The 25,346-nt window shown below is 42.6% G+C and overlaps 1 protein-coding gene across 1 annotated transcript in view; it reads right to left on the reverse strand.

Moving 5' to 3' along the window:
* Nucleotides 1-4,763: 4,763 nt before the first annotated feature.
* The window catches only part of LOC138113618 (hyccin 2), a 69,474-nt gene continuing 48,891 nt past the window's right edge, over nt 4,764-25,346 (reverse strand). Inside the window, exons 12-26 of the mRNA XM_069022141.1 lie at nt 21,262-21,405; nt 20,896-20,982; nt 19,878-19,967; nt 18,535-18,566; nt 17,246-17,303; nt 16,171-16,355; nt 15,466-15,564; nt 13,755-13,864; nt 10,795-10,927; nt 10,319-10,415; nt 8,993-9,139; nt 7,645-7,816; nt 7,297-7,358; nt 6,482-6,600; nt 4,764-5,870 (exon numbers count right to left, since the gene is read on the reverse strand). Coding sequence (XP_068878242.1) covers nt 5,784-5,870; nt 6,482-6,600; nt 7,297-7,358; nt 7,645-7,816; nt 8,993-9,139; nt 10,319-10,415; nt 10,795-10,927; nt 13,755-13,864; nt 15,466-15,564; nt 16,171-16,355; nt 17,246-17,303; nt 18,535-18,566; nt 19,878-19,967; nt 20,896-20,982; nt 21,262-21,405 — 1,622 coding nt within the window. The 3' untranslated portion in view covers nt 4,764-5,783. The remainder of the gene's footprint in view (nt 5,871-6,481; nt 6,601-7,296; nt 7,359-7,644; nt 7,817-8,992; nt 9,140-10,318; nt 10,416-10,794; nt 10,928-13,754; nt 13,865-15,465; nt 15,565-16,170; nt 16,356-17,245; nt 17,304-18,534; nt 18,567-19,877; nt 19,968-20,895; nt 20,983-21,261; nt 21,406-25,346) is intronic.

The raw sequence follows: 25,346 nt of genomic DNA on the forward strand, positions 1-25,346 counted from the left end.
CCTCCCCTCCTCTTACTATTCCTGAAAAGACTAGAATTGTTCAACTTGTGCCCTTTAAGTCGTGTGTTCCTAGAGCAGAACAACACAGTCGTGGAGATGATGGCTTTGGATCCACGGGACTTCCACAGGTTTTCTGGACTGCAGACATCTCCAGCCAAGTGCCGCAGATGACATGTACCCTGTGCCTGCCAAATGCCCAGCTGCCTGAGATCCAGCTCCGAGGTTTGATCGACATGGATGCTGATGTGATGATCATCTCCTTCTCTGCATGGCCTGCCACGTGGCCTCTGGCCCTTGTGGGGTCAGCCATCGCAGGGTTGGGAGGAACCACAAAGAGCTATTTAAGCAAACACCCTGTGCTGGTGGAAAATGCAGAGGGGCAAACAGCTATGGTTTGGCCCTATGTCACTGCAGCTTCGCTTAACCTCTGGGGGCGGGATGTGTTGGCAGCCTGAGGGGTACGGATTGGGACAGATTTTTGATGGGGGCTGTTGTGCTGAAGAGCACAGTGTATCCTACACTGCCTTTGCGGTGGCTAGTACGCAAATCCATCTGGATTCCTCAGTGGCCCCTGAAAGAAGAGAAATTAGTTGCCCTTCTCCAGTTAGTCCAGGAACAATTACAACAGGGATATCTTGAGCCTTCTACTAGTCCCTGGAACACTCCTGGTTTTGTAATTAGGAAAAATCAGGGAAATGGAGGTTGTTACAGGATCTCCGACAAGTCAATGCAGTGATGGAAAGTATGGGGACATTGCATCTTGGCATGCCCTCATCCACCATGATTCCAGCAGGGTGGGAAATCCTGATCATTGATTTGAAGGATTGGTTTTTCACTACTCCTTTGCATCCTAATGACAAGCCAAAATTTACTTTTACTGTGGCTGCAGTTAACAATGCTGAACCTGCAAAGAGGTATCAATGGAAGGTTCTACCTCAGGGCATGAAGAACAGCCCGACTATCTGCCAATGGTATGTTGTTCAGGCTTTGTCCGGAGTCCGTGAGCAGTTTCCTGAGACATGCTGCTACCATTACATGGATGATATCCTGGTGGCAGCATCCACCCAGGACGAGCTGCTGAGGATTCAGCCTCGGCTGCTTGCTGCTCTGTATTCTTATGGCTTGCAAGTGGCTCCGGAGAAAGTTCAACAGCAACCTCCTTGGAAGTACCTAGGAGTCAAAATTCTGGATTGGACTGTACAACATCAGGAGGTGCAATTCTCGGATTCTTTCAAGACTTTGAATGATTGCTGGGTGTCATTAACTGGTTACATCCTTATCTAGGACTAACCAAAGCACAGCTTTTCCCACTTTTTGATATTTTAAAGGGGGACCCCGAGTTGAATTCACATCACAAATTGACTCCTGAAGCGTGACGAGCGCTGCAGGAGGTTCAACAGGCTGTTTCTGCTCGTCAGGTTCATCAAGTGGATCCCTCCATTGATATCACTGTTTTCATTACCACTCCAGATTTGCATCTGACAGGTACAATTGGCCAATGGAATAAGCAGTGGCCTGACCCTTTGCATATGCTGGAATGGGTCTTCTTGACACATCAGCCAAAAAAGATGGCACCTGCATTATTTGAATTGCTTGTCTGATAATCAAATGCCATCATCAGTGTTTGCAATTAAGGGCAGTGGATCCTGCTATAATTGTGCTTCCAGTGCAACAGGAACTCTTTGAATGGAGCCTTATGAACAGTCTCCTTTGCAAAGCGCGCTGCAAAACTTTTCAGGGCAAATTGCTTATCATCTGCCCAGCCATAAACTATTGCAAATGGCAAAATCGACAAGCCTCATTCTGTGACCAAAAAATAGTCGGGTACCAGTGAAAGGACCCACTGTCTTCACCAATGGGTCTGGGAAAACTGGGAAAGCTATTGTTACCTGGAAGGAAGAATCTGAGTGGCAGGTGCTGGAAGGCCATGAGTCAGGTTCAGCCCAGCTGGTTGAATTGAGGGCTGTTACCGTGGCTTTTCAGCAATTCTCTCAGGTTCCTTTGAATTTGGTCACTGACTCTGCCTATGTGGCAGACGTAACTCAGCGCTTAGGTTGTTCACTTTTGAAGGAAGTGACTAATGCGGCTCTGTTTTCACTATTAGAAGCCTCGTGGCATACGATTCAAGCTCGAGTACATCCATATTACATCTTGCATATTCGAAGTCACACCAATTTGCCAGGTTTTATCAGAGGGTAATGCTAGGGCTGACATGTTGGCTAACCCTACATGGGTAGCTCCTCAGCCTGATAAAATTGCACAAGCCAAGGCATCGCACAATTTCTTTCATCAAAGTGCACATAGTCTGGAAAAGCAGTTTCACCTAACGCCAGCTGAGGCTCGGGACATTGTCAGCGCTTGTGCTGTCACGGACTCGCTGCACCTCTGCCATCGGGGGTAAACCCCAGAGGCCTACAGGCCTTGCAGCTTTGGCAGACGGATGTAACACACATTCCTGAATTTGGCAGATTTACGTATGTGCACATGTCTATTGACATGTTCTCCTCAGCTATGCGGGCATCTGCTCATACTGGGGAGAAAGGCCACAATGTCATCGCCCCTTGGAGACTCGCTTTTGCGATTTTGGGCGTACTTACTTCTGTGCAAACCGATAATGGCCCTGCCTATGTCTGTCAGAAAACACGGCAGTTCTTGCACCTGTGGGGCGCAGATCATACTTTGGGTATTCCGCATTCTCCTACAGGCCAAGCCATTGTCGAACGTGCTCATGGTACTTTGAAGCATGTTCTAGAAAACAAAAAAGGGGAATGCATGGAGAAAGACCCCACAGAGCTGACTAGAAAAGGCGTTATATACAATTAATCACCCTACAGTGCCACCAAATTCAAACAATCCTGTTATTTTGAATCATTTTCTCTCATTGCAGTCTGCAGGCAAGACGCACCTGCCTCGAGAGAAAGTCTGGGTATGGCACCTCCTCACTAAAGTGGGAAGGCCCGCACGAGCTCATTGCTTGGGGTCGTGGGTATGCTTGCCTTTCCACAGATACCGGGGTACGATGGCTACCTGCAAGATGCATGTGAGATGCACGCCTGTGGCACCAGAAGCAGAACAGGCAACCTCCAAGGCAACCCTCAAATGATGACCAGAATGCAGATCAACCACTGAATGATTCTTCAGATGATGACCAGGATGTCAACCCTCAGCCTGGTCCTTCTACAAGCAGAGACTGAATTTTAACAGAGACTGAATTTTAAGTTTCTTGTGTTATGGAGTCAGAATGTTATGCAGAATATAGTGCCCTTAAGGCTATTCAGAATTAATGACTGGACGTATAACTGGGTTCACTAGATATATTTCTCATGGCATTGCTGAAGAATCCCTCTGCCTGCCTTAAATTAGTATCTGGTTTGGATTATGTTTGGTAACTGGCCATTACTAAACAGACCCCTTATGCTGTGTTTGTTCTCCTTGCTGCACGGGATCCCACAGAGGATTACAAACACGACCTTTCGGTCCTTTTAAAACAAAAAGGGGGAATTGTGGATGCTAGCAAGGGCTAGCAGAGGAATCTTCCCGTGAAACTTTTCCTTCTCATAAGAAAGTAGTTAGAGAAATCCAGCTTCTCACAGCTTCTCTGTGAAAGCTTTCATTCTCATGCGAACTGGATGGACAACAGTTTAAGAGAATGTAAACAATTTCTACACCTGCAAGTTGTTTTGAGAACTGTGAAAATTATTTTCCTTCTCTAAGAATAATATTTGGAAATGGGTGTCTTACTGCTCAACCTATCACCTTGGGAGGTAGTGAAAAGGCCAATCATGTAATTTCTCTTTTGCAAACCATGCTATAAAAGGTATGGGTGATTAAACAAGGTCACTTCGGCCATATCATCTGACCTGGACTTATGTCATGATTTCGCCATTCTCTGGGGGTAACAGCGACAGTTGGTTCTAGTAATTCAACTGCATGATCTACCACTAATGCAGCTTTAAGGCTTTTCAATAGAGGGACTCTCAATTAAAAAAAGCTTTGGAAGGTTAAAACTCAATTCCTTAACAAAGCTATAAAATCATGTGCCTTTGTTATTTTCTTTTAAAACAGTTTCTGTAACTGGTTTTTAATTACAGGATTACTAAAACTGAACAAGTAATAAAACTGAGTTTTATTTTCCAAGTTAGTTTTTTCTGTTGTGACTGTTTTTTTAAGAAAAAATAATCTCAGAGTATCATACCCTACCATCTCTGGATGGCAAATATTTCATTAGAAATTTGGAAAGATCTTAGCACTATCCTTTTAAGTTAATAAAAGTGTCTCATCAAGCAATGTCTCTATCTAATAATTGCATGTCTTATTCCACTTAAATGTAAGTGGAAAGAGATGACTGGTGGTATTATCTGAAGCTACCCAGGCTATATAAAGGTCATCATTCTTATCAATACCATGAAGGCACCTCAGTATGCTGCGAATTGAGAAGTAATTTCTTCTTTCCCAAGTAAAGGACCTATACGAAGAATCAAGCCATACATCCCTCTTGCTTCTGTCAGTGAGGAGCAGATGAGGTAACTATCACTCCATGGGATGTTTTGGTTCTCTTCAAAAGCTATATACTTTTATTAAAAGGCAGGCAAACAATTCTTGATTTTGGTATAAGAAACAATGTAAAATACTTCTACTAACTAGTTTGAAATCTTCTGTGCAGATATTTGACATAACAATGAAAATGAAGATTTTGCATAATTGCCACAAGGATCTTTATCTTCCTATAACATAAAAAGATTGTGGAAGACAAGACAAGCTAATGAAAATTAATAAAGTACTTTATTTGATTGATTTGAACTATTAAAACACTGAGCTGTAACACAGCTATCAAATATTAGGCATACAGAGTCCCTTGAAGTCTGGCTGGCAGACTATGGATGATGGAACTATAGAGCTTCCTCCCACATAACTGAGAAAAAAAAGAATTGAAGAAAATATGTCAAACTTCGGCAGTCTCCCAACCTCTAAGGGCTTAAAAAAAGGGAGAGCTTCTAAGTGGCATTTAAGGCCTCCTCCAGGATCAGTGGACACTCCTGATGTAAACAATACAAATATACAATCAAGCTTTAAAAAAATAAACAAAAGAGCTTCATAGCCCCTTCATATTCCTGGACTGCACCTTGGAAAGTAGCAGGCAATGACTTGAGTCCATCATAACTTTCATTATCTAAATCTTATAAAAGGATGTGGGTTTGGGGCAAGTCCTTCAATTTCATTGCCAGAATTTACTAAGTTACTCACAACATCCCAAACCCACCAGTATTCTCCTTTCCTCATGCAGTCAAGGCAGGTCTCATAGCATTATAAATCTTGTCTTCATACACTGGAAGCTAGTTTTGTCTAAATGGTAAAGGAGTACTGGACAGCACTCAGTTGAGAAAAGTTGCACCCCTAGTACAAATTAAAGCTCTTGACCACCTTGTGATTGCCCTTCCCAAGTAAATTGCTCCAATAAAACCCTCATGTCTGCTGAGGTAGAGGGCAGAAGGCACAGTCTCACTGAGTTTGTTTTTCTGGCTGTAAGGTTGGCTGCACAGATAGGAAGAAGGCGTTGTCTGAGCTAAGAGACAAAGCAGACAAATCCAACTAGAGTGCAAGAGAGGCCTTGCTTACAGAAGTCATTATTCCAAACTACCTGAAGTAGTTGAACAATGAGCAAGATTCATCAGAATTATTACTTATCAGTGCAGCAGCTGTGAGGCTGGAGACAGAGACCTGAGCACAGGCCCCTCTCCAGCAACCATTGAGAGCAATTGCTGTAGACACTGAGGACACAGATGTTACACATCTTCATCCTCTTTCTCTAAGAAGTCGGTCAAGGTACTGTCATCGACAGGAATTAGTAAGTATTCCACACCATCAGCTCCCTGAGAACAGACATGCAAAGACATTGTTAACACCAGTGTACAGTGCCAGGCAAGCCACTAGACAGCACTGCAATGCTAGCATTTATATGCAGTCTGGATGACATCTGGACAGCATTTGGAATTACTGAAAACCTGGAATATTTCACTGGAGCAACACTGGCAATGCACAAATACTGAGAAAAGTCACTGACTGAGAAATCTTCTGCTGGGTTATGCTTGTCTGACACTACAAAGCTCTTCAACACAGTGTTCCCATATCTTGTACTGCTATACTGCCTCATTATTATGACAAGTCTGCATTCTTTCCTTACGGAAATACAGGTAATACTATCGGAAGGAGACTGGCAGGCTCCATAGTCCGCTACTTCTCAGAGAGTCTTCAAGAAGAAGATATGTAGGCTGCTGAATAACCAAAGCACACTGTGTTTCTACAGCCCTCTATCCATGTAAAGGGTGTTGACAAATTGGAGGCATGGAAAGAGCTGCAATTACAGAATTTCAGCCCCTTGCTAGTTCCTAGGTGCTTAAAACAATACAGCCTCACTTAGTAGCAAGTAAGCATCTTTCTTACTTGAAGTGGCTGAACATCCAGAATTCTTCCCTGGACTCACCCGCTTGGTCCGGATGAGCTTGTGGTCCCTGAATTCTGTCAGCTGTGCCCTGAGTGTCAAGTCACTGTTCACAAGGAAAGCCTCCCGACACTGCTGGTAAAAGTCCTGGAAAGACAGCCCTGGAGACAGAAAAAGGCAGGAACAAGAAACTGAAATAGTAAGATTGTCAGGTTTTTCCAGGTATAACACCACATATCATCCACCTGAAAGTCTTGCTTTGGCTTAGACCACAGTGGCTACAGTAACATCAGCTCATGCAAGTATACAGCCAAAGTAATACTTCAGTAATTAATGGAAAACAGCTGGAATTAACATTCCAGTCGCCCTGCTGCCTAAAGGAATTTTAACAGCACTTTAAATGCACTTCCTAAAATGGTTAATCTCTCTTAATTTCCAGCTCCTCTATCTTGCTTTCTTTACCATTAAAATGTTATTTGTAACCACTGCAACACCTATTACAGACAGTGACAGAATAGTCCACATGTATCCTAGAAAGCAGGTGTACATCAGAAGCCATTTAGATAGCACCTTTAAGTGCAAGTTATGCAAATTCATAGTCTTCATTTTAATTTTTTACTCCACAGCTCCCCAGGAATGGTCTCAGTCATGTCTAAGCATGTAAGAGGCAGTACTTTAGGACCAGCCAGTCCATTGATTTCCTGTCTGAGTCAGACAAAGTACCACTAGAACGACACTGAGCCTCACTGAGACAACTGTCCCAGCACTTCTGTTGCTGGACATGGAACCTGTATACCAAAACCCAGGGATGCTGTGAACAGCAACACCCCAAACAGATGAGAAAAGGTGGGACTTACCTGGATAAGATGGATTGTCCTTTTTCTCTAGCTGGTGCTGAGCAAGCAGTCTGAATATCCCCCTAAGAGAAAGGAGGAAAGGGGAAAATCAAAATAATAGTAATTAAAACAACAACCCAAAATTCCCACCATTAGAAAATATTAACTAATTTTGCCTTATGCACAAAGACCTGGTTGTGAACCTCATCACTGGACAAGGTTTGCTACCCAAATGCCATTAATTTAAAGTAACCAATCAATTGGAACCCAGGTCCTACCATCTTCATCTCGAACACTCTTATCAGAAAACACAGATTGTAAGGATTGGGTCCTTGGCAAGTGCTACTGTAAAGTGTAAGAGTGTCTTACCTAGCATTGAGAGTGAGGCTATGCAGGACATGCATTAGGGAGCTCAAAGCCAAAGATCCAGACTGTTGTACTAAAAGTGAGTTCTCATAAGATGTTTCTTCCACATAAGGACTAAATGTGGTTGTTTCATACCAAAGCCAGTTATAAAGACTCAGCTTTGCCTGATCCCACACTAGACAGAGAGAAAAGAAACAGCAGACAAAATTGGGAGATTTATGTTTTCTAAGGTGTTAAATGAGCAATATTAAAATGCACGTAGTTCTGCTGTAGGATTGAGGAAACAATCTATGCTTGTGAAAATCACATTACACAGACCCTGGTAACTGCAGTTCCACTAAGATAAATTCTCTGCAACAAAACATTTGCAGGCATCCCTTTTCCACAGCAGCTTTATAGATACATTATAATTCCTTCCAGAGTCAGGAGTATGCAAACAATTTATAGCAATAGCTGGATGCTCTGCCTAGAGAGGGGGTAAAATAGCTCAAATGAGACTCTTCTCAGAGGATGTGCAGATTCCTCCCTTGAGTGGGGACACCCCTCAAGGTTACTCCTAAAGCCTGAGCAAAAGATATCTGCCCATGGTTGTTGGTATGGGTGAGTAATATCAATCTCTACTTGTATTGTTTTTACTAACTTTAATATAACTGCTTCAATAGTGCTTCAAAAAGAGTGAACTACACTAACAGTTACAGCTACCTGTACTGTGTAGTAAGTAATTCTGATTAGGATCTCTTAGTCTAATCATAATCAATATAAGTAAATAATTTATTTAAGTATATTTGCTTTGCCATCCTTAATTCTGTGAGACAAAGTTCAATTACACCTATAGAATCCTTTAACATAAAGCAGCAACTAAGTCTGGGGCTAAGATTGGTTCCAGCCGCACCTAAATCCTTTCCAAGAAGGAGTTTAGAAAGGAAGGAGGTCCTTTCTGCACCTCCTGGCTCAACAGGAGGGTTTCTCTAATAAACTTTGTTTAAAGCTCCCATTTTGCCCACAACACTGACTGATAAAAGAAAATTGTTTAGATGCAATGACAGACATAACATCCAATCTCTAGTTCAGTAAGTTCCTAAAATCAAAGGGTGCCAAAAGCCTGGAGTCTATTTGTATATTAAGATTAGTGGTATTTCTCAGTATCTTTATACAGTTTTGGTTCAGCACAGCCACACTCCCAATCAGGACTATACATACATCAACAGATCTGTTCTACACATCAACAGTAATACATACTAAGTAATGGTAACACACAGTAAGCAATACATGAATTTATGAAACATGCTTAGCAGTCCCAAAGCAGAACACAGATCCTTCTCTTTTCTAGATCAGGCCCAAGGGAACTCACTGAGAGGAGCGTTGATGTGATCGATAGAGGCAATGAGGTAAATGCTAGGCAGGGAGGATAACTGTGCAAGCATCTGCTGACTTCTTTCTCCTCTCAACATCTGGCTGTCCAGGTTATGAATGAGGACATAGAGCTCTAAAGATGAATCTGCAAGGTCAGAAAAAACAGCAGTGAACCAATCAAAGAAACTGCACACAGGCTGGTTTCCCATTCCCAGTGCAGCACAGTACAAATCTATTCCATCACTCCAATATCATCTTCCTTGTACAGCTTAGTTTGAACCTATACTGGGTGTTTCTGAGCACCTAAAAGGGTTTTTCTCAATTCACTGTCATCACAGCTACAGGGTTGGTTTTCTTCAATTTAAGCTTTTCTGTTATAATCCACTTTCCACTTGCTCACAGCTTTACCAGGAATTCTCCTTTTAGCTGTGATTTTTTTTGCAATTGAAGGTCACTGAAATATATTTTAGAATGGAAGTCTAAGCACAGTTTTTTCAGCTGCTTTTGATTTACACAACTGGGATCTTTAAGCTTCTCCTCACAGTAAAAATGCATTTTCTATTCAAGGTTGGATCCAAAGCATAATAACTTCATTGAAAATTTTAACAAGTTCTGAAAAAAAGTTACAGAGACCTAGCTCAGATAATGCAAATGATAGATGGTAAAATTTCCAGCTAGATTCTTGCTGCTGTACTTATCCCAGGGAACAACTGTTTCCTGAGTCCAGAAAAAGTCCTAGAACTGTAACTAGTTTTTGTGCAAATCAATACATACTTGCCTGCCAATGGAAATCAGTTAGATCAGCTGTAGTGTACTGCAAGACTGACTTACATTCATACATACATACATTCAGGTGGGAACTACTGTTACCTTAGTCGCACCAGAAATACTCACAAGGTAATGATGAAAAACAGAATGTAAACACTGAAACACTCATGCCATGCACAATTAAGATTCTATGGCAATTTGTGTATGAATATGCAGGCAGTGAAGCAGACATTCAGAAATAATTCAGCAAGCGTTCTCTGAGGCAATACCTTTTTAATTTTGCTTTTGAAACCAATTCTAACCTGCTGTCCTGCTGTAAAACACTGTCTTGTGGTAACAGATTACCTGGGGTTGTTACACATGTATGTACACATATATTCCTGGTGCATGCATGTTTTCATACGTTTCATAAATTACAAGCAAGAAAGTACACTAGCTACAATACACTAAGAAACTGTAACTTGCATGTATAAAAATTATAAGGAAAGAAAATGTCCAGGCTCTCTTAACAGTAAGTAGACTCTAACATTTTTATGCATAAAGCTAATCATTTTACCTTCTTTAAACCTTTTAATAATGAATGCAAGTTGGTCAAGGGGGCTGCGGAAGGTCCCTGTATGGTCCAAAACCTCCTCTGTGATGGAGTTGAGAATCTGAAAAACAGAACGGGAGCTCCTTATGAAGGGCTCTGAAAATCTGCCTTTGAATGCCTTGTGAGAGACAATCTGATTTTTACCATAAAAGCCCTAAAACAGCGAACATAAACAAAAAAATTATACCCCTTTTCAAAACAGTGACATAAAACAAGACTTTAGGGTGGTGAATATCTATTAATGACAGAAAGTACTGGAATCCTTGGAAAATGCATGGGATAATTTCTTCAAAGTATTAAAAGACAGAGGAACTGTACTTCATTCAGAGTCTGTTGCTACAGGATGGAGCAGGTTTCCGTAACATTTTACACTGAAAGACTCTAGAAGTATCTGTAACACAGGATGATTACATAAACCCACAAGCTTTTCCCACACTTACAGATCTCACAGTGATGCTGGGGAAGTATCCATTAACCACCAGGTGAACAGAATCCTGGAGCAGAGAGGTACGAAACTTCTCCAACAGATCACGCTTTGAGCCCAGTCCATAAAGCACAACATTGAAACCCAAGCTGCAGAAAAGTGAGCAAATACACTAAATCAAAAAAGCACAAGTCTGGTTTTAGGTCCCTACATTCATTAAGCAAAATGATCCATTGCAATCTTGGTTTCAAAAATTTCACATTTTGTCAACTCCAGGCTTACCTTAAGCTTACAGCTGATAAATAAGATTAGCTACAAGGAATCTGAAACCTGGCAAATGCATCCTAGAAAAAGAATCATTTTAGCAGTCTAGAGGCTCACAAATTTAGCAAAATATCTATGGAAGAAAATGCTATTGACTATGAACAGAATACTAGATCTACAACTTCAGGTATGAAATGGTAATCAACATTCACATGGATCCCCTCACCAGTGATTATATTACATGTTTACTAAAGGTCACAGTAATTACAAGAAAAAAAAGCAAGTCTTCATACTGGTTTTCCACTCTGATCCTCAGGCACAATTTCAAAGCAAAATTAGTCCATACTCATGGATATTTTGTATCCTAATTGTTCCACAGAAAAACAGGCAGGAAAGCATAAAGAAAGCATGGTATGGAATTGTAGAGACCCAGAAAAGCTGACTTCAGTTGCATCTCTCACCCTCTCTCAGGCCTCTATCATCCCTATGATATGGGAAATGCTCATTAGGCCTCAGCCTCGATGAACTGCATCTAGACTAAACACCTCTCCAGCTTATCAGAAACACTGTCTGTTCCCAGGAACTAACATTGTCTATTGAGCACCCATTTTTTAATGAGCAGCCTTAAAACTTACTTTTCTTACCTGAATAACAATCCAGCTGGAATAATATTTCGGTTGCTGAACCTTCAAAGAAAGTTACTGACTCAAACTGTGGCCAGGATGAAAAAATTACTCTGTCTAAAGCCCACTGTCTTGTGTCCCTATAAAAGTGGTCTAAAGTGAGACCCTTTGAGCTCTCCATTATGGGGGGCTGATGCATACTAAAGCCCACTCTCTAACACTACAAGCAGTGGTCCAGAGTGAGATCTTTTTGAGCTCTCAATTCCCAGAAGGTAATTGGCTGACAGTATGTCCCAAACACCAATAGCCAGGTGCCTGTGAAGCCAACCAAGTAGTAACAGACAAGAATTGCTGGTAATAACCAAGGACTACCGCTACTAACACTGTGAGGAAAATTTTGGCTGGAGAAGGGGGCCCAGGTGGAAATAAGGCAGCACTTTTCCATGAGAAGAAGAACAACAAAGTACAGTGCAAGCACAGGAATGACTGACAGCAAGAGGATGTGGACTATAAGGTGGGACTGGGACTACCAAAGACCTCCAAAGCCCTCTGGCCCATTTCCAGAAAGGCCTAAAAGAACAGACTGTACATAACTAATTAGCATAGAAAAGGAGAAATCTGTCTTTGGGGCAGAGAAACCTTGTCCATAAAAAGGCAACCCCCCTGCACAAGTCCAGGCGGTGCCCCCAGACCCTGGACATCTCATCAGCTGAACAAATACAGCTGGATCAATCACCTGGCTCAATGCTGAATCCAGGATCAGCATCCCCTCAGCTGGCTCAATGGTGGAGCAAGGGCTGGTGAGCTATTTTTCACTTTTTAATTCATCTCTCCTCTTTTAAATTAACCTCTTCAGTTTCTCTTTTCCCTTCACCCTGCCCCTTTATCCAAAACCCAGTGCTGTGTGCCTATATAGTAGGTCAGGGACTAACATACCAATTTCCATGCCAAGTGTATGATTTACTAATAAAACTCTCTGATTGATTGTGGACCCTCGGGCTTCTGTCATTCCTTTCGACCAATGAGCATTTTTGAATCTTAAGCATGTCTTTACTCTCAGGGGTGGGTCATCAGAGGATAGATGGAAATCACAAAGGAATCACAAAGCTTTGTTTAGGTTTGAGAAGCAGGAAAAGCATTATCTTGATCAGAAAGAAGAGTATCAGGTTACTCAAATAGCACTGGGCAAAGGCAAAGTGTTCAACAGCTGTCATTGCCTTCACTGTCATCTAGGGATTTGTTCTTTCTGTCCTGCCACATACATCTCTAATCATGTGCCCCGATCACCAAGCCACAGAGAACTCCCCCTCTTGCAACTCTCCAACTTGCAAAGCTGATGTCTTCTTCATACTCTCTGTCCCTCCTCAGGGACCACAAATTTCCTTAAACTCCACTCCCTTGCAAACACTTCCAAGGGGCTTTCTCCTCACCAATACTGGCTCCAGCCTCAGCACTTAACTTCAGAGCTGGTGGTCTGCCTTCTTTAAGGTGCTTCAGAATCTCACAAGGTCTCTATAGTTCCATTTGCTTTCCTGAATGTTACCTTTCTCCTTCCCATGAAGATACACACAAAGCCAAATAAAATTTATATTGCCAGTGTTTCTAAAAGCATTAAGGTTATTCATGCCCAGACCATTAGGTACCACAAGCATTTAAAGTTAACTGCTACACCACTGGAGACAGCCACAGACTGAAGATGGTGGTGGTGGAATACTCACTACTAACTTGCTGCTGTGAACAAAAATGATTCCTCACAAAGGACACTTTTCTCATAATTCATTTTCCCTGTTCTTTCATTATTCATATTCCCTGTTGGTGAGTGCCCTCTAGCTTGGTTTAGAGAGGCACAGGCAAACTAGCCAGGTAGAAGGCAACTTCACTGCACTTCAGACATTCAGTTCAAGCAGTTATAAGATCTGATTTGGTCTACAGGAAGCACTGAACTAAGCTAATGTCACCTACTTTTAAAATTAAGCAAAGAAAAAAAGATGCTCCTTAATTCATCCACAGGATGTTACCGACATGAGGGCAAGTTTATTGGCAGTGCCTTTTTACTAAGCTTCTTCAGTGATTCTCCTTGGATACTTACTGTAATTGCAGCATCCACTTGGAAAACAAGGATTCATGTTGCTGGTTAAGGTCTCTAATTTCAGCAGCATAGGCAAGGGGAGCTTTTTTCAAAAGATCATGCAGTGTTTGCTGTGTTGAGAAAGATGACAGTCATTCAAAGCTGAGAAGAAACAAGAGATATACCTGGAGTCCTTAAAACACCCTCTAGCATGCTCCCTTATCCAGACAGAATAGTTTTCATTGTCAGTGCACTCAGCTTAAGGTTAGGGTTTTTTTCCTTCCCATGAAGACCCCCCTAAGCACAGTTTTGCTACTGGACACACAAAGCAGAGATTAAGTAACCTTATTATGGGAAATGGCAGCTAGACTAGGACTAGAACAGACCCCACAGTGTGTACTTTTCTCTTCCTGCCAAGTATGGGAAAACCACTACAGGAAAAATGGACACACACAGCACCAAGCACTGTACCAAGAAGATACAACATCACATCCCTGCTAATGGGAACAAAGGCTCCAATCAACATGCTTAGCAATGGTTCAGGTGTTTGTCACTACAAGAGAAAGCTCAAAATCCCCACCATCTTAAAAAAAAATTCAGCAGAAAGGAAATAATTTGCAGTTGATAGCTCAGCGTAGAAAAAGTATTATTTCAAAAGCATCAAGAATTGAAGGATTAATTGAGCTTTAAAGGTATGCTGTAATGTTGATGTTTAAACAGAACAGTAGCATGATAGCCAGCATCAAACCTATACTAGCCTCTCCTCTTCGATTTTAACAGCTTTGCTTCCCACTCCCTTGCAGTAGAAGACAGTTTACACTGGAAAGGCAACTGCAATGTAGCAGACAAAGTACTGAGAGACAGAACTGCTAAGCCTTCAACTACTTTGAAGCCAGCAGTAGCTTTAACACTGTAAGCCTTGATTTCCTTCCAGAGCTGTTACAAAAGAACTTGTTAAGAATCCAGATGTTTCTCTGGGCAGCAACTCCAGACAACAACAGGCATCAGGCAGTCTGCATATATGCCATCTTTTAAAACACAAATGGGTATAAAAAGCAGTCACAGACACAAGAGTTCCAGGTATTCTACACAATTCCCCAGCACCTGTCCTTGTAGGGTACAACTGCTTGCTTTGAACTGTCTTGTGGAAGTGACATATGGAGAAAAATAAAGTAACACAGTCACCACAATTAGACCATTCCTGTCTCCTAGAAACTGCAAAGGGACAAAGTACATCTAACAAACCAGACGACAACATTTAGAGCTGTCCCAGTTCTGCAAGTGGCTTGACCCAGTAATGTTCAGATGAAATCAGCTCTCTTGATTTCCTCTACACATAAATAGCCACGACAGTTTGTAATTCCCCCTACCATTTCATTGACAAAAATGATGTTTTAAAGCAAATCTCTACAATTCTGCTTCTCCTCTTTTCCTCCCCCAAAAGCAAACTTAAACCTTTTCTGGTAACTGCAGCTTTCAGCAGTGAGCTCACCTGATAGTGCCTTTTCCCTGCATTTTCCCTACTGTCCCAGGTTCAAACAACTGGGCATTGTCCCTGCTCAGAGAAGCAGTAGAAAACATTCTGCTTAAATTGCTACCTAAATCAGTGTTACCACTGACCCTGTAATCAGCAGAAATAAAGTGAAAATAGCAACATCAGCAAATTTTGATGAGGAAAATCTTCAAAGAAATCAAGAACTGTGAGAGTTGCGTGATTCACTACGAACTGTACCTGATTCAATCGTCTTTTCCGCAACTTCTGCAGTGTTCGGTCTGAAGTGAGCACTTTGGAACTACTGTGAGCTTCAAAGTATTCCTCCACCAGGTTGCCCTACAAAAGGACAGCAAGATCAGCAACACTCCTCCTGCTATCAAGCTACCCTCCCTAAGATGGCCAATATGAGACATAAAGCAAGGATGAATAGAAAGACAGAAAATATTTGCAAAAATGGCTTCTCTACCAGCATTCTGCCAAAGCTAACCTAGTCAGATAATTCTTTCCTCAAGAGAGAGGCAGAAAAGAGATTTTGAGAGAAATAACATAACAGTAATTCTTAGGTGGTGTGGGGATCCCTGGTGCTGGAAGAAAGTAAGACAATTAAGCTGAACATCAAGCCAGAACAGTAATGTGTGCTCCTTTTGGTGCTACAGGAATCAATTTCTTCATCCTGTCTCAATACAAGGTCTCCTGCTCCATGGACATCTTAGACTTCTCCTTCTGAAGCTACTAATGATACAAACTGGATTAGTACACAGGTTCACATGATGCCTGTCCAACAGGGATTACTCAAAAGTACAGCAAAAGCCAGCCCAGCTGGTCTGATCTGAAATGAGTTTAGCAGTTCTTCCCCACAGTCAGGTGTGGTCACTAACAGCTTATTGTCACTATAGATCCCTTCATGTTTGCTAGCTCAGGGGTTTATTTTTGCACACTCACCATCTTTTGATCCTTAATTTTTTTGGCTAGGCTGTTTCTGGGAGGAGGTGTAGATGCAGCCTTAGTTTTTCCCGGAGTTTTTTGACTTGATAAAACAATGTTGACTTCTTTCTGATCTTCCTCATCCTCCTCCTCTGAGCAAGAAGCTGAATACTCACTCTCACTTTCTAAATAGGGATCTGGAGCTAGAGCATAAATTTTACAGTTAAAAGCTAGGAATGACTTCTTACACAGAACTCCTTTTGCACCATCTCACACACATTCTCTAGATGTTTTTCAAGCACATGAATCCTAAATATATTCACAGAAAGGTAAAATCAATGCTTAGGAGAACTGCAAACACAGATGGCAATTTCTTTTGCAGTTCTAGAATCACGAAGTATTGTTAAGTAAAGCTTGATACCTTGATACCAACTAAGAAACATAATCGTACCATAGAAAGAGATTAAAAATGGACAATGGAATTCCCTATTTCTCTTAGCATCTCTATGCCAGTTTTCCCAAATGCCAATCATGCAGGCTGAGTATCCTCTATGTCACACTCTGCAAAACAAAGTTGTAGAAAGATACCTCTGTTAGCACTGCTGATTGAAGAGCACTGATGAAATCTGGCTCAGTCTTGGTCTCTCAACGCAAAAGAAATAGAAGATGGAACACCATGTACTAAACTCTCCACTGCATTCATTCTGAGCACGTTTAGCCAATTGGTTACTGGAAATACTTTGACATGGATGTCCCAGCCATCATCAAAAAGTTTTATGCCTGGTTCAAGCAATCAGGCCACATTAAATATCAACATAGGTTCGATCACTCAAAGTTTTGTCTCTTTTGATCATGTTACTGAAGTTCAGTAACTTGGTGCTTCTAACCCTTCCACCCCTCACCTTAGCAACAATCAGTTGTAGGGAAAAGGTCTACCTACATTTCCTTAAGGACATTTCTACACTCTCTGCAGCATGAATCAGGTTGTTTTAGTCACACTGCTACCACAGACAGAAGCTCAACAGGAAAACTCTCTCCCTTGAACACAGTGCTTCACTGACTGTGAGAGCTGACTGCAAAGGCTGATCTTTACCTGCTAGTCTCTTTCTGAGTCTGCAAGGTGTGGTGGACACAAATTCTTTCTTTTTACTCTGGAACAGCAAAGAAAAAACATGCTTTAGAAGAAGAAACATCTCTCTCCTTTAAACAACCCTCTGCCAAGCAAAGACAGGTTACACTTCCAAACTATTTCAGCCCACATGAAATTGGGAAAGCAGACACGGTTAAGTATGGAGAGTTCTTATTTTGACATTCAGAGGGAGACAGGATCAAGCTCGACAAGGGGCTTAATTCTTTAAACTCAAGATGGAGGGTAGAAAACTGTGAAATCTCCAACCACAGCGCCAATCCTGGCTCCTCAGGAAGAGTCCAACCAAAGCAATGAAAAACTGGAAATGCTTCAGTCCCCACAGCAGTCACTTTCCACATCGTGCTGTCTACTCAAAGTCATCTGGAAGTCCTCTATGAAAACAACTACTAGAATGACAGAAGACCACTCAGGATACTAAGCCCAGAAGAAGTACAGCAAAAGAACCCAAGCTGCCTTGGCTCATCAAGTTGTAGTGGCACATCTTCCTTACCCATGTGTAAAGCACATGCTTGACTCAGACACTGGATCAAGTCTGCAATACTTAGGAAACACTTTTGTTGATCCTAACAAAGTGGATGTGAAATCATCAAGGAGTGAATACGGCATCCCCAAACAGCATGTCTTTTTCAGGTGTATCTCATCCTGGAACCTTATGCCAGAAAAGCTGTGCATACATTTCTGCTATGATGCTGTACCATTTTAGAAAGCCAACTCTTTCACTCTATAGCCACAACTGGCAGTTCTGGACTGTATCTCTCTGTAGTGTCACAAAACACAACATCAACTTACATCCACCCGTTATCCCAATTTATTTTTTAGAAACAAATGGTAAGTCAGAAACTGAACAGCATCGCAATTCTTGAACTCCTGTTTTAACAGCATTTCTTACAATTAGGGCTGTTTCTTCCTTTAGTGAGAAACTGGTAAGCTATGAGTTTAACTGTGTATTAGGGGGTTGTCTAGCATCCTCACTTGTGTGATTCAAGGAAATAGTTTCCACTCATGCTAATTAAGCTGTCAAACCTACTATTTGCCCACTGACTCCCAACCCCATAGTCCTGATAAATGGTTCTCACTTGAGTTACTCCTGTCTGGGTGGAATAGAAGAGACATCTCTACTTTGGATTATGCTTTTCAAGGTCCTTTCTTTCCAAAACTGTAGTAATTGGCCAGTTCAAGTTTCTCAAGTGGGGAAAAAAACAAAATCCAAACAATGTAAAGTCATCACTCACCCTCTGCTGCACTTTGTTTGAACTTGAACGTTCTGAAAAGAAAGAAACAGCATTGTACAGAGTACTGCATATTTTCAACATGGTGGCACAAGGTGGTCCATTAGATAAACAGGCATTCACTATTCCAAGGTACACTGCACCAGAATATCAGCTCCCTGGATGGTTAATCCTATGAGGGAAGCCTCTAGTTCCTCACAGGTAGGCAAGGAGAGAACAAAGAGAGTTGCTGAGAGGAATGGGTTAGAAGTAGAAGACTGGCAAGGAGAGTTGTAAATACACTCAAGTGACCATGCAGCTGGGGATAGCAAAGACTCAACTAGCAATGTAGAAAAAAAGATACACCATGTCTATTGCTGTTTACCCTGTGTATGCTTTGAGAAATAAAACATCTGTGTGTAGATAACGTGGGTGCTTGGTAGGCTTGGAGGCACCCTAGCAGACAGGCTTGAGCGCCCTGCCCTGGTACAGAGAAGATCAGAACACAGTGAAGATCACAGCATGGGGGAAAACCACACATGTACAAAGCCACTGATAAACCAGTGTGAACAGCAGGCTGGTGATTCTCTAGCACTGGACCAATCTTAAAGGTGCCTGCATCTCCACTCAGTGCCTACATCTCCACTCACGTGCCTCTGCCCAGGTGTTGCTTCGGGAACATAATAAAAATAAATTTCTTCTTTGCATTCTAGATCTGAGTTTGTGGTGGCTCCAGCAGCCTGCCTGTGTCAGCTCACAAAAGTGTCAATGTTACTACCACAGAAGGCAGCTTTTAATTTGTGGTCACAGCTTTGGGAGGCCAGGAAAGAGGAAGAGACTCCAGCAGGAGGAAAGAGGCTGAAAAATGAGCTAATGTTCTCTCCCTGAGCACATTGGACTCAATTTCTGAGCACAAATGCACATGCTCTTGCCAGTGTTGCCATGCATTGACTTCTCCCATCTGTATTTCCCCCTGCAGCACCAGGTATTATATATTATATAATAAAGTGTGAATTTACACAGAACACCCACACAGTCCTACCCAATTGGTGTTTAACACACCAGCCCAGCTCATAACTCTCTCAAGTGCAAGTATTTCTGTTGAACAGAGAGGAAGTTGTTAAATGTCACAGCAATAGATGAGAAAGAAGTTCATGTTTCCTCTACAGCAGCAGGACAGAAGAAGAGACCTGACAGCTGGGTGAAGCACAGGCCATGCACATTAAACAGTTCAGCCTATGGTGTTAACCTGACTAAAACGCTCCAACATGACAGAAGCTGGAACTCAAGCACCCACTCCACCACCCAAATAGAAACATAATCCCCATTCACTCAGTTCCAGTTCTCCAAACCATCACAGGACTTACTGCTGCTTTGAGGGGTTTTGGTCATCTTCTCAGAGCACTTGGAGTGATCGGGTGCCACCTTCTGTTCTGGTGTCTGGGCTAATTCAGAGGCTGTAGGAAATAGGGGAAGGGGAAGGAAGGACAAGTCAGGTACAAAACTTCCAGCTCTGGCTAGTCAGAAATGGAGCCATAGACCTGAAATGCTCTCTACATATTAATTCCAGCTATTTTAGGAAGTGAACGAGATATTTCTATTTTTTTTCTAATGGTGGCTGTAATCCTCAGCAAAGATTTTCAAAGGCTGAGCTCATCAGTTAATTAATTTTACAAATATGGCCAATGCACTGGCAGAGCACCTTTTGCTCCCTGGGAGACCACATGTCTTTGAGTTAGAGCAAGGTTTGATCAGGCTCGCTTAGTCCTTTAAGACTGCTCAGCTGGACATAATGGATCATCAGATATAGCAAACACATCAGTTCCCCAGGAGGAACTATTTACCTGTGTCTTCTCCTTATCAGTACAAGCTGAAGCTAAGTGACTGATCTAAATATGAAAGGTCACCATATCCTGCTAACAGTCCCTACCACTGTATGACCAACAGCCTATTCCATGGAACAACACTGAGACTAACAGGCTGTCATTGTATGACATCCCTCAGTTTCCAAATTGAGTCAGGGCTCCAGGAGGGAGCACCAGTGAAACCTACCCTGCTGCAGAAGGAGGTATAAGATAGGAAACACACAACTTCCCAAGACACAGCAGAAACTAAGAGGTACCAGAACCAGTTTCTGTACAGTGATACAGTAGAATGATCCCTCTCCCTCTGATCATCCTTTGTAGGATGTATCATTAGCTGTGACAAATAAACACTAAGGAAGTTCATATGGTGCTGGACACACAAAGACTCTTCAAGTGAGAAAAAACAGTGACAACCCAGCTCAAACATCTTATTTAAACCAAAACAGTCCACCCTCTCTGGAACTGCCACTTTCTTCTTGCTTCTCTTAAGCCTGCAGAGAAAATAAAGAGCAAAACATACCCAGCTCTGCCATTTTACTGGAGCGTTTGGGAGTCTGGAATGAGTAAACTTCACCACCACTTATATTTGAGCCATTTCCCACTGGATCTGTGAAAAGAAATGTTACTCACAGCTATTTTAAAAACACCGCTAATATTCCCAACCTGAGAAAGATGGAATGCAACATTTCACTACTTGGCTTTATATTGCAGGTGTTACAAAACAAGTATCATAATAAAATCCTAGAATCATAACCTTCTCTTCTTTTTCCACAAGCACAACCAGAGCAGACTGAGCCCTCAAAAGCAATTTCACCAACATTGTACAACCTTAACACTGCAAGTATCTCCTGAAGTCAGAGCTGTGTTAGGTTTTCCCCGGTAATACCTTGGGCACACAATCCAAGAGCAGCAACATAGCTCTTCTCTTCCAGGATCTCCTGAGCTTCGTTATCAGAAATACTCTCAAGCTTCTTCACAAATCTCTTCATACTGACACTCAGCTGAGCCTTGTCCTTCCGTACTTTAGTACCTAGAATTGCAACAAAAGCTTTAACCTCCTGCTATTTCATTACTTCTACTGCAGTAGTATGCAACCACCCGACTTAGAGACCAGGTTCTTGTTATGCAAATTACTAAACAAATTCAACGGTGAGATGTCCTGCTAAAACAACAGCTGGTCAGTAGCTGACCCCACAGGCATTCATCCCTCCTTCACCACAAATGCTGGCTCCTGCAATCCATGAGGGCAAGACCCCCATTTCAGCGAACACCATCTCCACAGTTTGGGAAAAATGACAGTGACTCACGCATTACAGTATCAAATTGCATGCAAAGGGGATGGTACTTGCCAACCCTTATCTTTCCTAGAGAAAGGGAGCAATTAGAAAATACCTTGCCTGTAGGCTGTCAGTACACTCATGGGAGAATTTAGGCTAAGCCCCCTCTGGAGACCGTCTGCATGACCTTCTGCTCAAAGCAGGACCAGCAGTGAAGTCTGATCCGGATGCTCCGTGCCTTGTACTGGCAAGTTTTAAGCATCTCCACAGAGGTTCCCCACCTTAAAAGTTGTCAGAACTGCTGCAAAACACTCCCACAGCAAGCACCTGGAGCCTCGTTCCGCTTTGACAGTGCGAGTGTCAGGCCCGAAGAGTTCCCCAGCTCCCTGTGCCGCTTCCCTGGCACCCGGTACACGCTGCTGCGGGGGGAGCTCGTATCGAGAGCTCGTACCCGCCCCGCTTGCAGCCTGTCCAGTGCCGGGCTGGGACAGAGACACTCCACGGAGGGGTCAAGCGGGGCAGAATGACTCCGGAGGCCTCGTCCTGCTGCGAGGCTCTGCAGCACCCAGCTCGGGTGCTGCAGAGCCCCTTTCCCGACGGCCGCCGCGGCTGCTCGGACCCCTCTTCCAGCGTCCTGGGAGCAGCGGGCGGCGCTGGGCTGGGCTGTGCCGTGCCCGGGCTGGCTGTACCTGCGTCGTCGGCGATGTGTTTGAGGACATCCTCGTCGGGGACGAACTTCACCTGCAGGGAGCGGCGGCTGCTGCGCGTCCCCTCGGGCCCACTCATGGCGGCACCCGTCACGTGGGCGCGGCCCCGCCGCCGGGGGGCGCCGCCGCCGGGGGACGCGGGCCGGCCCCGCCTCACACCTCACCCCAACCCCTCACGGCGCCGCTCCTGCGGGACTGGGGTCCCACCCGCTCCCCGCGCCCCCGGCAGCGGCGGCAGCAGCGGGAGGCGGAACCGGACTCACGTGGCCGCCAGCGGACGGCCCCGCGGCCCGCCCCGAGGCAGCGCCGCGCCTTGAGTGATCTGTGTCACGGCCAACCCGCGCCCTCCTCCCAGCCCGCCTCAGCGGCAGGGCGGGACTTCCGCCGCCGGGCGCGCGCGCGGGCCCCTGGGCTCGTGCCCGGGGTCGCTGTGGCGACGCGAAGCCGCCGCATACCCCGTACGGAAACAGCCCGGCCCCCACCAGATCCCCCCTCACAGTTCCCTGGGGAGAACTCCCCTCACGGCCCGTCCCACCCTCACCAGCGTGAATCACACTTTTAAATCCAGCAATTCACAAAGTATTAATTTCTGTTCAGAAACAGCACGATATTTATTTAACATCTTTATATATTTATATATATATATATAATTTTTTTCTGCATTGCAGATTGTGTCGAGTTTTATACATCTCTATTTACAATGATTTAAAATAATTATATTTCTTCTCTGGCAGGTATTTACAAAGTCAACAGTAACTACATTTCACATTTCAACAAGTCAACAGCATGAACCAGCTCAGTAAGACAGTTTAAGATAATGGCTTACATGCACCAATAACATGATCTTCAATATGTGCCTTCTTCAGGACTAAGAATGAAGACTTTCCCTGGTCCCCAGGTTAAAGGACATCATACAGCAGAGGTCACGGTTATTAAAAACCTGTTTGATTTAGTCCTTCACCAGTACCGAATCTTGAACATCTGGGGTTCATACCAGCAAGCAGGGCTATGCTGGTGAAGAGGGGCTCACACCACCAATCCATGTCCTTTTGCCTAGCCTGTGTGTCCACAAGAAGTGGGCTACGTGCTGTTTATGCTCCTTCTATGAGATTACATAATGCTAAAGTAGTAAAAATCCTCAGAAACCTTAGTTCAGAGAAACAAACCTGGTATGACGAAAAAAGTAAGAAAATAATCTTTTAACCCTTGCAGAATGTTTCTTTTTGCTAGTAAAACAGAGAGCAAATCCTGTATTCTTACAAGGACGAAAACAGATCAAAAAACTCATTGTCAAGTACAGGAATTACAAATTTAAAAAATGCAGCATGGGGTATATATCAATTTAGTTGTTGGGGTCTTTTAATAGCAAATAAAAGCTACCATAGTAAATCTAAAATGTATTAAGAGTAGCTGATTATTAAAAATCTTTATTAGCTTTTTCCTGGAATCTTCAATATGAAAAAAAGTGTTAAACGACTCAGTTTTATTTAATCATATGGTATTTGTCCATAAATAACCAGCTAGTAATATCCACCCCTAAAGTATGCACTATGTGCAAGAAAACAGAAGTCTTGTTTCAAAGTAATCATTGAACACTGACACACACACACACCACACACCCCAGTACTAAGAATCTATTAATACTTTGACATGTTGATTTATCCTGAGTGATTGTTAACTCACATCTACTGTATACTTGAAGCCACAAAGTTTTTACTACTTGCATTTTTCATAAACTAATAACATGAAATTCTAGCACAACAACAATAACTGTCTGAACAGAAAGAACAGTGTCAATAGCCAGTATTTCTGTTACTTCCAAGTACTTGTTTTAGAACGAAAGGTAAAAGGTTGCTCTACTTTTTCTGTTTTGTGATCAGTTCTGGGGAGGATGAGGACTCAAACACAGGATTCACTACTGATTTGTAAGGAAGTTTCCATGACAAAGCACCATAGAGACATTTTACCAGCAGATACTTCTAAACAAAAATCTCCCCTGACCATTTTACCTTCTATAATCAAAACCTGCGAGAATTCTAAGCCACATTTTAGAGCAATTTAAATTTTGGCTCCTGAGAAGATTATTAATCACTCATTAAAAAACTGTATCAGAATGCAAAGACATTGCATTACAAAGAAATTGTTTACATCTTAGACACTGTGAAACACTGGGAGCTCACCACCAAGTAGCTGGTCAATAAAACTTGATCTCATCACTCTGCTCATCATGCACAAGCTAAAATACAGGGCAACATTTTAGTGTACAAAGTTTTAATATACATCTGTTCCCATCAACAGCTCCTCACAGGAATACCTTAGTAATCCTTTATGATAGAAAGGATAATTTATGGACCCATTTTAAATTCAGCTGGTGCCTCAGATACTACCTTTGGTAAAATCCGATGAACACAGTTGAAAAAAAAAATCAGGGAAAGGTATAGCTTAGAGAAAAATAAGTAAAAGCATGGAAGCAAAAATTGTATTTTTTTTAAAATTAAATCTCAAAAAGAGATTATTAACATGGGACAGATTTTTACTAAATCCTTTTCTTGAAGCTGTAAGGTACCCTTAAGACTTGCACAGCTTACTTCTGAACTTTTAATGTCACAGGCCTTGACACTTGACAAACTTACTAGACAAGTTTATCTAAAATGGTTGGCTGTTGTTTTAAAATCTTGTTCCAAGATTTAAATAAAATTTCATAATGACTATGTGGAAAACCTCATAAGTATCAGTCTTACAAAATCCACTTACTGTTTTCAGGAACAAATCAAGTTGTTCACAACTCACCATCATCTTCCACAACTGTAGAAGAAGCAGGCAAGTATTTTGTCTCTTCAGCTAGTCATGACATACAAATTTTGACAGACTGATACATGTATTTGCTAGCACAACACCCATCTCATGATTTACTACCCTGAATCACCTACAGAAAAGCTTTCAACAGCAAAGTTTATCCGTGCCAGTGAGGAAGAAACAAAAATTGT

The sequence above is a fragment of the Aphelocoma coerulescens genome, chromosome 7, assembly GCF_041296385.1.
Source record: "Aphelocoma coerulescens isolate FSJ_1873_10779 chromosome 7, UR_Acoe_1.0, whole genome shotgun sequence".
NCBI lineage: Eukaryota > Metazoa > Chordata > Aves > Passeriformes > Corvidae > Aphelocoma > Aphelocoma coerulescens.